General features: G+C 45.2%; 1 protein-coding gene across 1 annotated transcript in view; it reads right to left on the bottom strand.

Annotated features, from left to right (window-relative positions):
• GRID1 (glutamate ionotropic receptor delta type subunit 1) overlaps positions 1-14,151 on the bottom strand; it is an 836,720-nt gene extending 822,569 nt beyond the window's left edge. Inside the window, exons 1-2 of the mRNA XM_077821976.1 lie at positions 14,073-14,151; positions 11,343-11,498 (exon numbers count right to left, since the gene is read on the bottom strand). Of these exons, the coding sequence (XP_077678102.1) occupies positions 11,343-11,498; positions 14,073-14,151 (235 nt within the window). The remainder of the gene's footprint in view (positions 1-11,342; positions 11,499-14,072) is intronic.
• Positions 14,152-15,450: the final 1,299 nt, after the last annotated feature.

The following is a 15,450-nucleotide window of genomic DNA, read 5'->3' as shown; positions in this document are numbered from 1 at the left end:
ATAAAAATATCTATTTTTGCAAGAAAAACTGAGTAAAGTCCAACACAAGATTTATGTTTTACTTAGAATAGCAAAAATTACATCGTCTTACATTTCAGCCAAGAGCTTCTGCTTATCAGCTGGCCCCTAAATATTGCTTTACCTGCCTATTGAGAAGTCCTCTTTTTATATTGTCCATATCATTCACTTGAAAGTATAGAACAATGTCCTTTTTAACTGCTGCAACCTGATCTTTTTCTTGGGGAAGCAAGTAGTTATTTGTCCAAAAATGTGATCTTTGGGACGCAGAGTATCAAATTTTACTTCCATCTCTTCAGTAACCATTTTAGCCATAGGCTCACTGAACACAACATTAACTTAGAGCCACTATTGTAAGAAGAACTCATCACTATCTTTTTTGTTTATTTTTTTATGTATAACTATACTAAGCCATGGATGATTTTAATAAACATGGTAATAGCCTCTCTGTTCAAAGAGCTATAGTTTGAACTCCTATTACTCCGTCTGGACCACAGAATGATGAATCACATCAAAATATGAAACTCCATCCATTCTTTATATATTAAGATGCAATTTAAAATATCGTGCTTGAAATATAGGGTTCCTTTAATCACTTGTGGCAGTTAGAGTCTAGGAATGCAGATAAGATCAAGATATTTTTCTATTCAGTGCAAAAGAGGTTTACAATATATCTAGCATCTAAATCACTTGTATATATACACACAGTATGTACAGTGTATTGTAATAGTTAGGGAATAGGAATAGTTATTTGATTTAACAATTCTAATACCAAAGGTACACAAATACAGGGAGAAAAGATCTTTCAAACTCATTTCACATTTATAGCAGAACTCGCTAATCAACAGTAGCGACTGGGGAGACCCATCATGCATTACCAAAGTGTGCCAATAAATAAGAAAAAAAATACAATTTATTTTTAAAATAAAAAAACGTCATTGACATATGTTCATTTACATTTTTATAAACACTGCTTAAGCTTGATTTGTGATGATGCTTCACAGTACGCTGGTTAATACAGTAGCATATTTTGTATAAGTAAAGAAAGTAGCATAACACCCAACTATAGCTCCCTGGTATTAAATCTTTGATGAAAAACAGGGTGAGACCATTTGGTATTCTAGGAGAACAGTGAGCCAATCCTGCAGCCACTTGGTGAATTAAATTATTTTGAAATCTATGACTGTTCCACACCTATTGGTTGCTAAATCAAGGTATTAGCAGGTTGCATATTAGCAGGGAGAAAAGAAACAAGGTCAGTCTGTAATATAGGCTATTTGTAGGTCATATGCTACCTTCATTCTGTATTGCCTTGTCTAACGTTTTCTAGGAAATCACCCAGCCTATGTCTACTCTAGCCTTTTCAGAAGCTTTTTCCACCACAGAGAGCATGGATGCAGTTCCACCTCGGCAGAAGTAATAGTGCAGTTCGGGCTCCAGGCAACTCCAGCATTCTAACCACTATGTCACTTAAACTTGTTAGCCACTGTGTCATGTAGACCTGCTCTAAGAAGCCCAGGGCAGTCACAGTCTTGGCAAACCAGCTGTGCCAAATTGGCTACTAACATTTAGCAAGAGTAGCTAACAGTGTAACAGAGAGAAACAAGCCCACTGTAAACAAGGACCATTGTTATACTGCCATTCATGGAGCTCCACCATGATAGTAACAGTGGGAGTTTTAGAATAGATGCAGTACTGCCATTTTTTTTTACTATTTAGGAAGTTTTAGCAAGTTTACATATCCTTCCCATGTAAATATCAGAAACAAAACAATCATTACAACAGTTAGCTTTTGTTTAAAGAGACATTTTACAGGAATATGGACAACAGATCTTTCTATTTAACAGGGTGTCACCATATTACAGAGTGAGCATCATCAGAACACGGATGTCATTTCTAATGATTTTATTAAACTCAGTGAAATCTCTACATACACATATTTAACAGAGCAGGCATGTCTATCAAATGTTAATATTAAAAACATTGGACAGGTGTGCAATGTTTTTTGCAGGTGAATGTATTTTGTCTGAGTACTGAATAAAACAGGGGTGGGCAAACTTTTTGGCCCGAGGGCCACATCGGGGTTGCAAAACTGTATGTAGGGCCGGTTAGGGAAGGCTGTGCCTGCCCAAACAGCCTGGCCCGCACCCCCTATCCGCCCCCCCCCACTTCCCGCCCCCTGACTGCCCCCCTGATCCATCCAACCCCCCCTGCACCACTCCTTGTCCCCTAACTGCCCCCCCGGGATCCCATCCCCTATCCAACCCCCACTGCTCCCTGCCCCCTGACTACCTCGACCTCTATCCACACCCCTCCCCCTGACAGGCCCCCCAGGATTCCCATGCCTATCCAACTGCCCCCTACTCCCCGTCCCCTGAACCCCCCTGCCAGAAACTCAGCCCCATCCAACCGCACCCTGCTCCCTGTCCCCTGACTGCCCCACAGGACCCCCTGCTTCTTATCCAACCCCCCTGCTCCCCGCCGCCTTACCTTGCCGCTCAGAGCAGCAGGAGCTTGCAGCCCCACCGCCTGGCCAGAGCCAGCCACACCACCACACTGCCTGGCAGGAGTAGCGGGGCCAGAGTGCTGGTGGGGCAGCGACCTGAGGCTGCAGGGGAGGGGGGACAGCAGGGGAGGGGCCAGGGGCTAGCCGGCTGGGAGCTCAAGGGCTGGGCAGGACAGGCCCGCAGGCTGGATGTGGCCTGCGGGCCGTAGTTTGCCCACCTCTAGAATAAAATGTAACCAAATATCTAGGTATCTATCTGTCCTCTTTCCACTTTGCTGGGTATATAATTGGTGTGTTGATTTTTCCATAACCACAACCTCCCACAGTTTTCCTCCATGGTTGGCCTATTTTTGTTTGTTTCCAGTGAGAGGTTACAAATGGCCAAGCAGGTACTAGATGATGAGAGACTAATTCTTCATTTCCTGCTGGTCCTCTTTTCTGGATCAAACCCCATTCCTCTTGGGTAACTTACTTATTCACATCCTTTTCCCAGGGTGTCATATATGGACAGGCTTTTGTTAGGAAAGCTGTCTGCAAAGTTTGATATGAATTAGTTCTAATTTTTGTTTCCCAACTGACCAGATTCCATTACACCTAGTAAAGTTAGAGTTCTGTACAAAACCAGTATTCTAGAAAGTTGAGAAACATAACCCCTGACCTGAGAGTACTAGTACCAGGGAGAGTGGGCAGTCCAAGTGCATTTTGATCTCTAAATAAGTTAGAAAAGTTTCTTTACTGGATTGTGAGCACAGGCATTTTTAACCACACCCGAAACAAAGTTAGGCAAAATAGTCGTGAAAGTGCCTGAGTTGCCACTCCCACTAGCACTGGTACAGCTGCACCAGCAGTAGCGCAAAGCAGGGAAATTTCCCAAACCTGTTAAGTAGGAACAGCCGAAGCATGAAACCCCATGGATGTCATGTGTTGGAGGCAGCACAGAACTTAAAATTCACTACATATTTTCCTGATCTGCATATTCATGAATGCATTACATTACACATGGTACAGAGCCAGAACCATGTGGCTGCTTTTGAAGGATACGGTTTGAGAGGGAAGGAAATTCATCCCAGGGCTGTATGCTCTCTACAAAAACAAAAATAAAAATATTTGGGGTATCTTTTCAAAATGGTAGCCTCCCAGGTGCAAGATATCTTCACATTTTTGCACCTACAATTGAACATTGAGTAGCTATGCCTCAAAATACCCAGCTGTAATTAGAGGTATGTGTACTTGGATTTGTTGCTTGCAATTCATAGGCTGCATTCATCATAAGCCTAACTGAATCTGCCCCCCTTTATGAAATACTGGCATATTTGTTTCAAACTGAAGGAAACACAGGGTCCTTGCCACTAACATAACATAACAAACATGCACATGCGGGGAGAGATGGAGATTTCAAAATGTTGTTTTCTTTAATTTTGTGAAGCATTCTAGCCAAGCCATACAACTGAAGAGCATAAAAGCACAGGCAGAATGAGATGACAGTGTCACAGATGCCTTCACTGTGGCAGTCCTTAACAAGTCTCAGTTTGGTCTCGGAAGGCATGAGGAGGTAAAAATGTTAAGCACATTCACCCCACTGAGCAACAGCTTTTAACCACAGTAGACTAGTTAGAAATATGTAGTTACACAGCCAGGTCTCTAGGACTAGGGGAGCAATCCCCTGCTTACACTGTATCTGCCTGGTTTTGAGAATGCTTTGAAAGCTCAGAATGAAACTAGAAATGATGTATATAACAATATGTTCACTCTGGAGAACTCAGAGTTCAGCTGCCAAAAAGTTCTAAATAAGACAGTGTATCCCAGTGAAACCTGCTTGAAAAATATGCTCAAACGAGCTGCAAGAGAATAGCAGATAAAGGAGATGCTAAATGAGAGTGAAAGACACATGAGAAACCACTAGCAAAAAAATTAAATGACAGCACATTAATAAAAACCAACCCTTTGCAAGTCTGTCAGACAAAATCTAGAATCCTTTTTATATTTACTATTAAATATTTAACCTTAAGTACGAGGCATCATAGTATTTCTTAACCAAGCAATACATTTGCCCACCCAATGCAGCCAAATCAATACAATCTTATATTTTTTTTTAAAAAATCACTTCATATGAACAAGAATATATTAGAATTCCTGAGATCCATTATGGTTTGCAATTCTACCCTGACCCCCACCCTTCTTCTCCCCATGTTCGGGGACTAAACATCTTAAAGATATAAAATATAGTGAAACCTCTGTTATGTTTTCACCTCTGGGGCCATGCTTTCATCTAAAAACTAACCAAACAAATCAGAATGCCTTATCTCATGTTTACATGACACCATTTTAGCCTAGACTTATATATTGACCTGTCCTGAGCTTGCCCAAAGATTGAGGGGGACACTTTCACCATGGCTGGCAGGCATTTCTCCGTTTATTGTTTATGTGGCCATTTACACTTAAAGCTGAGCTCAACGCAAAGAGAAAGCAGTATCTGCAATTGAAAGCTGAAGACTCTATCCAGGTATAATTGCAATACAGCGTCTGTCCCCTCTATGAGTTTCTACTCAGTGTCACTCTAACTACCGTGAAATAAACTTGTAAGGGAGGGGGTGGGAGAGACAGACCCAGAACCTTACAGAAATTCACTAATTGCCTCCACAGTTCTATACCCTTAGGCTAGGCATGTGTTTAGGTTCTGCTTTGAATTTTGGCTGGGTAAACAAATCCTAGAACAACAAAGATAATGCCCTTGTTTCGCTGTTTCACTTGTACATTTAGGCATATACATGCAGCTCGACTTACATCTAAACAAACAAAAATGCTCAATACCTACTGTTTCTGTAACTTGAAATGTATGTACATGGCTATGGCAGTTTGAGAACTTCCCCATGCACACATCCTTGCCAAGTCCCACATGCAAGAGACAAGGGAACAGCTTCACTCCAAGGTACACAACATGAACACACAAATAACTCAAAAAAGTCAGCAGCTGTGAGTCACTGATGTACAACAGCAATATGCATGGAATAAACAGGTAACTAAAATCAACCTATGGAACATCATCCTCACTCTCAACGCATGTTCTGAATTCCGAAGTATTCTCGGCTTTCCAGTGCTAATAGCCTTTTAGCCTCAGCAGGCATGCAAGGTTGCTCCAATTAGAAACAATTCATTTGAAAGGAACCACTGTCTATGAAAATAGAACAATTTGCAATTCTAGGAAAGGTTGTATTGGCATTTCAAAACAGTTTCAAGATTTCTGAATAACTACCTCTATCGGATCCTCTCCCCATGATGCACTGTGACAGTTAAAATGGCAAAAGGTTTTTTGGACTGTTAGCCTTTCTGCCCCAACAGTGTTTAAAAACATTTAGATCTCCTGATGAACTATTTTATACACACAGAGATACACACATACTTTTTTTTTTTAAACCTTAAACAGCCGTATTTTTAAGACAGGCTAGAAACTGATTTACAGTTGTCTTTTGGACTCCACTGTGAAACATACACTCACTTTTCCTCAACAAGATCACTCCAGCAGCAAGTACAGAAATGGCAATTTGAATTGAAAACTTTCTTTTCCAAATATTTCACAGTCTTATCTGTAAAAGAGTTCCTTATACCTTTGAGCTTTCAAACTTCTTAGCTCAGAAAAAAAAATGCATCATTTTAAGGAATTGCTCAGGTTACTGATAAAAACGTTATTTGCACTAGTTCACAACTCAGCACTTTTACAGATGTTGGGTTAACACTTGGCACACAGCTTCTTTACAATGAAGAGAACAAAAGGGATCAACAATTAAATTAACATTGCACCATGTAATATTGTGCAGAAAGGCTGCTGCTGATTTCTATAGAACAGCCAAACCAGAGTAACCATTCTCAGGTTTTGATTTTTTGCCAGCTATTTACAATGAACATGTTTTTTTCTCTCAATTAACACTAATTGTCATAGGCATAAAGACCATACTCCAGAAAGTGTCATTCCAGTACATGAGCACAAATATAAAATCAAGTCCTATTTTATATATACATGAAAGACACCAGATCTCACTGTTATGTCATACTTCTCCGCTGCCCACATTTGATTGTTTCATCCACTTGTTGCATCTTGTTATAAAACTAGATTGCGAGTTCTGTGGAGCAGGGACTGTCTTTTTACTGCTTGTTTGCACAACCCTTAGCACAATGAGGCCTTGACCATTGGCAACTAGGCACAACTGTAATACAAATGATTACTGAGTCATAAGAGGAAGTTTTCCCCACAAGATGCAAGCTGAACTACTTAGGGTCATGTTTTAGAACTAGGCTCCATGTTAACTGCTATGCTCAAGCATCTATAAACCCATTAGCATGGAATTCCACCTAAACAGAGAGAGAGAGAGAGACACACACACAAACACAAATACTCAGCTCTCATTTACCTATTGCAGTTACCGGGCATTCACCATCACTGTATTCTGTTGAGCAAAGGTCCCTATAGCTTTTTCCAATGTCTAAGGTATATCTGTATATCTCCTAGTTTTGAAAATGGCTTGTTTTTGAAAAATAAAATACTTTAAGTAGGCCATTACTCCTGGAAGTGAACTGATCCTATCGAAAAAATACTGCTGCTTTTCAAATTTTTTTCCTACCCCTGCAAAAAAATCTTATACTAAATACCAACCCAAGTGCATTGAAAAAATATTATCAGTAATTAAATTCTTGTTACAGTGTAATAAACCTTGTCACATGGAGTGTTTACTTTTCATAATATTACCTTAGTACCACTGAAATGAAGTGCCTGCTTGCACCATTGATTTAAGTAGGAATAATTCACAGTGTTACTGGGTAATGCTGTTTATAAAGGTACTTGAAACAAAAAATAATATTGTGTGCCTTGTTTGATTCTGTGAGCTACTCTGGCCGTAGTATCACACTGGACTATTTCTACTCCAAACTGTTTTGTACTACACAGCGTCCTATTACAATGAGACTAACGTTTACAACACCGATTTCCATGGGACCGCTAAGAAAGACATTACACAGGAAGAATAATGTGGGTGTCAGTGCATTTTATATAGTAATAGCAACATTATGTGAGCAGTTAGAGCAGCTGATTTGCTCCAGGTTATTTTGACTACTGTAAGCAAAGTCCTAGTGAAATGAGTAGGGCATCTGCATAACTGATTACAACAAAACTTTGAATAGTAAGAATGACACCATGTAATTTTGTGCAGAAAGATACTGCACAGTACAAATAGCATGGTTACTAGTGCATCCCATGCATCATTCTGTCAGCATATTGAATAACAGTTGCAAATGAAAGAAATTCAAACCCCAAAAAGGGGGGGAGGGTCTGACTTGAACCAATAAAGCTGCCACTCTGTTTTTTACTCACCCATTGTGGCAAGATACGATCATTTTGAGGTCCCAGAGAGAAGAGGACGACATAAGCCTTAACAGCTAGGTGAAAAAGGGTGATTTTTCAATGTAATTGTAACGTTTATTCCATATTTCCTCTGGTCTCCAGTGTGTGATCAGAACTGCAGGAAATTATTCTAAATTTAGGTGCCCACTGCCCATCAGTGGGCATCTCCAAGAAAATCTGGGTCCTACACTTTTTCAGGCACTGAAGATATGCTGTGGTGCCTAATGATATGTACCAAATAGATTAAAGTCTGACCAGAATCCTTCCTGTGGTTTCAACACAGTTTTCACAGTGAATTATTACTTTGGAAATATTCTTTCCTGGAGGTACTGCTATTCCTGCAGGATTAAAAGGGAAAAAAAGAAAACTACCAAGTCAAGAAGTATTCTCTAGTTTGGTCAAGTTCCTCAGAACAATCTGAGCCATTGGACTTGCTGTCCACAAGACTGTCAGCTTATATCCCAATGTGATCAAAGTAGTTTAAAGCTTTTACTTTTGAGAAGAGGAGACACTGTTGGAAGCACTTGTTCAGCCAGCCAACTACTGTCATTTCCATGAATATGAATAAACTTCAATATAGGACATTGACATTTTGAAAATGTAGGAAGAGCTGATCCTTCAGTTAGTCTTTGACAATAATAAACCCTTCTATTCCATAGTTTGTGACTATGTATTTTTCCCCAGTCACAAGCACCTTTCTTGCCCCATTTTCAAGAATGTCAGGCCTGATCCAAAGCCTACTGAATGAACGTCATCTATGTCAATGGGCTTTGGATCAGTTCCCCAAACAGGTTTATTTTGTTGTTGTCTTGGATTTATGTGACAGCAAAGAAGCAGGCATGGTGGCAAAAAGATGTCAGAAGGAATTGTTTGGGGTTTATGAAAATGAATATTTGATGCAATTTTGTAACCATAATTTGCATGTACACAAGTTACACATAAATACATATGTATGAATGCAAATTTTCACAGAGGAAAAGATTATTTTCCCTGTTCTGTAATATTAAGGGTAAGACTAGCGATGAATCATTTTTTAAAATATTGTTGGGGTATATAAATAGCTCTCTTTTCTAGAATAATTATTACTCAAAAACCCTGCTGCTGAAATAACCCAGGCAATAATCAACCTTGGCTTCTTCATCAAACCCCAATAACATCTTTTTAAAGTCTTATTTGTAAAGGCAAGCTGATTAATCTCAAACATTTTCCTTTGCAATAAAAGCTAATTGAAATGATTTACCGATGTAACTACTTGTCAGATCTTATAAACGCTAGGAAAATGCTCAGCCAGTTACTTAGCTACCCCATTTAATCCACACGTAAAACCTCAGTGGAATCAAAGACTGTGAAATAAAACAGCTGTTTTTCAAACCACTTTCCCAGTTTTCTCCCTACTTTCAAAACTTACTTCTCCATTCATCCACACAATAGGGGGTTAACATGATAATAAAGTATTAAACACAACAGCAAAGTACAAGGACAGCATCCTCGCCATTCTGAATAGACTTCTCACCCAGTCCTTATTTTAGTCTAGCTGTATTTGATCCTATCTGTGACTGGTAAAATCTAAACATATGTAAATCAAACTATCCCTCACTCTGTGAATCAAAACTCGCTTTCGGGGGGGGGGGGGGGAGTAGAGAAGCCTGAAGCCTCTGCCTGGGGTGGGGGGGAGAGCCTAAGCCCCTTTTAAAGTGGGGGCTTCAAGGCCCCTGCCATTGCACAACTTCTCACATTTATTGCAGTCCCCGCACATTGCAGCACTAAGCCTCTTTATTGATGGATGTTTAATATTTCCTTCCATTTTCAGCCCTCTCTCTCCCAGCAACAAGTTAGGACAGACCTTAGAGATGGCACAAGGTGGCTAGGGCCAGCCTAAACGTTTGGGCACCAATAACGCGTTTTGGTTTAAAGAAAAGGAGTACTTGTGGCACCTTAGAGACTAACCAATTTATTTGAGCATAAGCTTTGGTGTAGCTCACGAAAGTTCATGCTCAAATAAATTGGTTAGTCTCTAAGGTGCCACAAGTCCTCCTTTTCTTTTTGCGAATACAGACTAACACGGCAGTTACTCTCAAACCTGTGTTTTGGTTTCTTACCAAAGACTGCTCAGACTGTGTCTCACCATTCACATTCTTTGAAGCAATCTTTTGAGTTACTAGACCTCACGCACACACAAGCACCCCTGCTCTGCGCCAGTCCAAGGCGGTCTGCGGGCATGGGGAGTTCAAGCCAGGAGACAAACGAAACGAGAATGCAAAACTAGCCCAACCCACACTCACTCTGAATCCTGCGGGGACATCGCACAGTAACTACCAGGGCCCTTTAATTCCCGTAGAAAGGAATTGTTCCCTTACACACTTGCAGGCTCCACTTCCGACCATTCTCTCATCGGTGGCTTAGACTTCCCTGTATCGCACTGAACTGCCTTTACATCACAGAGTTATGGGAGGGTAGTTTGGCCCCTCGCTCTCCCCCTCCCCCCCAATAAATAACATCCGAAGCACCTGCCAGTGAGCGGGGCTTTCAGGTGCCCTTCGCTCTGGCACCTGTTGCAACTCCAAGCCCCGTGCTCACATTCTCCCTTCCCCAAGGAAGGGCTCCTCAGCCGGATCGCCCTTCCCCAGAGCGCAGGTTGCGAGGCCGAGAGAGGTCGCCTCTGTGCAGCGCCTGAGCTGCCTTCCTTCCCCCAGCACACCCCACAACGCCTGACATCCGCCACTGCTCTGGCCCTGCGGCCAAAGACCAGGCGCCGCCGCCCGGACCTGCCCAGCGAGACACGGGGCACCAGGCCAGATGCTCGTGTTGCGTGCACCGCCGGACACACGTGCGCTGCCCTGCCTGGCCGCTCACACGCGCTAGCGAGCGGCTGCTGCTCGGGAAGGAGTTTCACAGGAATGACAGCTCTCCGCGAGCAGGCACCACAGCGCCGGGCAGCCTCCCGCTCCGGGCTCTTTCCTTGTGAAACAGCGCCAACCTTCGGCCGCCGGAAAGTTTCCAGCCCCAGCAGAGCTGCCCGCGCCTCGGGAAGAGAACCGCCTGAGCCACAGGGCTCCCGGCGCCCGCCTCCAGCCCGATCGTGCACCCAGCGCACGGGGCTCCAGCAGCCCTGTCAAGCTTGACAGTAAAAGACAGGAGCAGGGGGGGGGGGGCGACAGTAAAAGTCAGGAGCTGGGGGGTCCTCAACTGCTCTTTGGCGCCAACACCCCTCCCCCCTTCCCGCGTATTATTAGAGGGGAAAATAACGCCCACGGGCGGGAAGGCGAGTCAGCCTGGGCATGCCGCCCCTGACAAACACCTGCAACAGACGCGCGAAGCAGAACTACCGTCTCCCCCGGCCCAGCAGCCGGGGCTCTGCGAAGCCCTCGCCGCGGGTCTGAGCCGAGCCGAGCCGAGCCAAGCGGAGCCCCCCGCCGGGGCGCTTACCTTCCTGCACCGCGTGGAAGGGGTTGTTGGCCTCTATGAGCTTGATGGAGTACGTGATTTTCTCGCTCTGTAAAATGTCGTCATTGAGGTTCAGATCGGACACCGCCTGCTTGAAGACTTCGTCGTCCTTGGCAGCATTTCCTTCAAAAATGGCACCTGTTGGCATGACCACATCAAAATTTGATCTTCCCAGGAGGACAGAGAGGTGGGGGAGTTAATGGAGAGACGGGGAAAGTTAAGGCTCCCTAACCTTGTTTATTTTCCCCTGCCTAAAGTTTCATTTATATACATTTATATAAATCAGCTACCTCTCTCCCCCCTGGAGTGCAGTGTTTTAACACGCCAGTTCAGTGTGGCCCTGAGAACGTTGTTGAGCTCGGGTCCATGGGAGAATTTGAAAACAAGTTAACAGAAAACAGCTTCCTTGCTCCCAGGTTTATCGGTGACCGTACAGAGGCATTTGTTGTTCAGGCGCATTAAATCACACACACACACACAGGCAAAGTCTTCATGAAGCCTTTTCTTGCCCAATAGGTTAAGTATGCTTCACCTACCATCACTTACTGGTTTTTAACCAAATCCCCTAGAAAAAAAAATTGCTTTGTGAGTTTGAATGTAATAGAAAAGGAGAGGTGTTAGAAAAACAACCAACTTTTGCTCTGGGTTTTTTCTGCTGTTCGCCTGGTTTGTCATTGTTTTGGGTTTTGGATCTCTGCTGCATACACAAACACACACTGATTTAGAGTCAGCCTGTGTGTTCAGTAACCTGAAAGCTTCTAATTTCAAGCCGTGTTTATGCAGTTAAGGTGAAAACATCTGGCGAGCTGTGTTACGTAACATACTCTGACTACGGGAGCGTGTGTGTGCACTTTAGATTTACTATTTTGTTATGCAGATCAAGGATTTTTTAGGTTAAAGGATTAAAAAAAAAGTCACTTCCCTCCCTGGTACAATATTGCTTATTCACACTAGTTCTGTGTCCTGAAGTCTTACAAAGATTCGCGTGTAAATTCACAAATCCAAGTTCAGGGGGCTCCTCCCCTTCAATCTTTTGAAGCCCTTATTTCGGAACAGGCGCTAAAATATCACTAAGGCTGAAGTGTGGGGCAGGTATAGGAGCCACGAATCTATAGCTGGCCTTCACCTTGTCCATTGGCAGGCAAAGAGGCAGAGAGGCTTTGTGGACGTCTGGCCGCCATCAGCTGCTGTGTCTCTGAACTCCCCGCTCTCCAGCTCCACTGATGAGAAATGGGGCGCGCTTTCCTCCTCTTCAGCAAATCGCGAAAAAAGTCAGAAATCTGCAGTTTGCATCCAAGATGAACAACGTGCTCCTGGTGCAGCTGAAATCCTGTAAGTGCGTCCAGCGCCTGAGAGGATGAGACGCAACCAGGGCTTCCCCGCCGCCCTCCCGCCTCGCCCCCTTGGAATTCGCGGGTAGCTCAGAGCTTTCCTCGCACAGCGGGCAAAGTTGACTCGGTCTCTTTTCTCGGCTAGATCCGCAATGCTGTGGGCTCTGGCCCTGGCCTCAGCCTCCTGGTTGTTTTACAGGGCTGGTGTCTGAGCATCCTCGTCCTCCCCGCCGCCACCACATCAGCTGGTTCAAAATCGGTCCCCACCCCCAGAGACATTCCCCCACATGCTCGCCCCCGCGCCCTCACGCGTGGTGCCTGGAGGGAGCAAACTTGTTACATTTCGTGTCCATCAGGGCACAGGCGCGCGCTCTGTAGCTCCGGACTGAACTCCCACCCAGCCTCTCTTGCTCCATGGCTTCTCTCTCTCCTCCCTGAGGATTTTCCTCCTCCTCCTCCTCCTCCTCCTCTAAAGGCGGATGGGAATCATTGCTCTTCATTTCCCCGCCACTCTCCATCTCCTCCCCTCTCATCTGCCAGAAGCCCGAGGGGTTTGTGGAGGATTTTGTCCCTCTCTTTCCCCCACCCCCATCTTTATTCGATACCCGCCAAAAGGTGACTGCAGAGCCTTTGCCTTTTGCTGGCCAGACTTTCCCTGGACATTCCTCTACCCTGCTCCTAGAAGCCACAAAAGTTATCTGTCCAGCATGCGCCATTACCTCAGCCTCTCCTTCTCCCTCCTCCGCCTAGCCAGGTTTCTCCTCGCTGGAGACTTCAAGCCTTGCAGCCCAAAGGTTTTAATGAGCCCTTATTCAAACCACAACAGTTGTGCGCGCACACACACACATACACACACACAGAGAGAGCTACTGCGCATCTAGCATCTCCTAACCCTTTCCCAGCCAACTTGTCCCTCCCGCATTCCCGTTATAGTAGCATCTGCTATGACTGGGGAAGGGGACGGTGGGGGGATTTTTGGAAAGTTTCCCCTACGGGATGGTTCCTATTCTGTCTTGCCTTGTTTACTGGGGGTGGCGGCGGACGAAAGAAAACCTCGCACGCAAACAGGTCTGAGCCCAGCATCTAGTACAACCAGAGAAACGGCAGCAGCAAACCTGCGTCCTGTCTCCAGAGAAACCCCTGCAGCGATTCAGTGCTAACGTGCTTGCAGCATCCTTGCAACCAAAAGGGACCCCAGCGTCGCTTCCTCATCTCGCTGCTAACTTTGCAATTCGGAGGATTCGGGTGGCTTTTTTGCCCCCCTCTCTGGGGAGTTAATGGGGCTCACTCGCCCTCTGCCCGTGACATGATGGGGTTTTAAGGAGACACCATCCCTTTCTTGTATTTGTTGCTTTCTCCCCCCTCACCCCCCCTTTCTTACCAATGTGGATGATGGAGTCCGCCCGCACTGAAACGCACTGAAATATCCAGGGGAAAAGCCAGAGCATCACCACTTCCATTTCCAGCCTCTCGCGGAGCACATCAGCCCGGATTTGATGGAGAGACAGAGATGGGGGAAAAGAAGAAGGGGGGAAAGGTACCCAGATTAAAAAAAAATCAAAAAATCCCAGACCCCGAAACCCCAAGGATTTTCCAAGATTGAGACGATGGAGAGAACGGGGAAGCAGGGGGACGACAGCAAGAAAAAGGTGGGGGCTAAAAATATGTGCAGATGGATAGATCCTGGGTGCCTGCGAGGAAGCAGCAGCAGGGCAGAGACTTCAGCAGCAGCTCTTCACCACTCCGTGTGTGTCTGAGCCCCAGCGCACAGCAAACTGCGGAGGACCGCCCCCCCCCCCCCCCCGCACCACGTGATTGCAGAGACTCACCACTCAATATAGTCTGGGCGAAACACACAAGGAGATGGAGAGAAGAGCGTAGAGGAGGGAAACAGTGGAGCCCAGTTCCACCCAGGAGCCTAGCCAAAAACGGGGGCTGGAGGGGGTGGCACGAGGAGATGGGGAGAGAAGAGCGAGGATGGCACAGGATGGGAGAAAAGGTCTGTGGCGACGGGGGGGCTAAGGAGGCTTTCAACAGGAAGGGGAGTTTGAGATATGAGAGGAAGATCTCTGCCAATCAGTGAAACTGACTACAATCTGACCGGCAGAGAGCAGAGGGGGACGAAGAGGCGCTCTGACACAAAGGGGGGAGTCTTAGCTGATCCCAGCAGCTCCCCGGTTGCCATCACTTGCGGGGAACAGCTTTCCCCCCACAGGCTAGTGCGGATTTTATGGAGATGCCCGTATCCAGCAGCTCCCCAGGCTTGCTTTACTCCCAGCAGACGCTATCCACTCGTGCTCCTCCATTCAATCCAGCTTTCCCAGTGCTGAAGAGGATGCTGGCTCTAGTCTTCCCCCAGGACTCTTGTGTCCCCCTCTCCCCGGCAGCACTGTGGAGGGGACCGAAGTTCAGAGCGCCGTTAACGAAGATTTGGGAGCCTCCATAGAGGGAGTTTAATTCCTTGAACTACCTGGAAATCTTACCGACCTTTTCCCTGGCCAGTCTGGAAACTTAGCCTCTGAATCTCAGCCCTGCTGCTTTATTTGGTTTCGGCATTTGCCCCCACCCGCCCTCTCGCAAGGGAAGCGCTGGCTAAAAGTTTGACGCTGGAGTGATCGGCTGCATTAAAAATTGGGGGGTTCTGCTTCACCTCAAAGGGGGGGGGACTTATTCATCAATGACGTCATTAGTGTCAAAAATAAACAGCCCGGGGGAAGGGCAAGGGTGAATGGAAGCCGCAGATTTAGAAAATCTTAACA

The sequence above is a fragment of the Eretmochelys imbricata genome, chromosome 7, assembly GCF_965152235.1.
Source record: "Eretmochelys imbricata isolate rEreImb1 chromosome 7, rEreImb1.hap1, whole genome shotgun sequence".
NCBI lineage: Eukaryota > Metazoa > Chordata > Testudines > Cheloniidae > Eretmochelys > Eretmochelys imbricata.
Note: the sequence above shows the minus strand (reverse complement) of the source record. Positions and strands in the feature narration are given on the sequence as shown.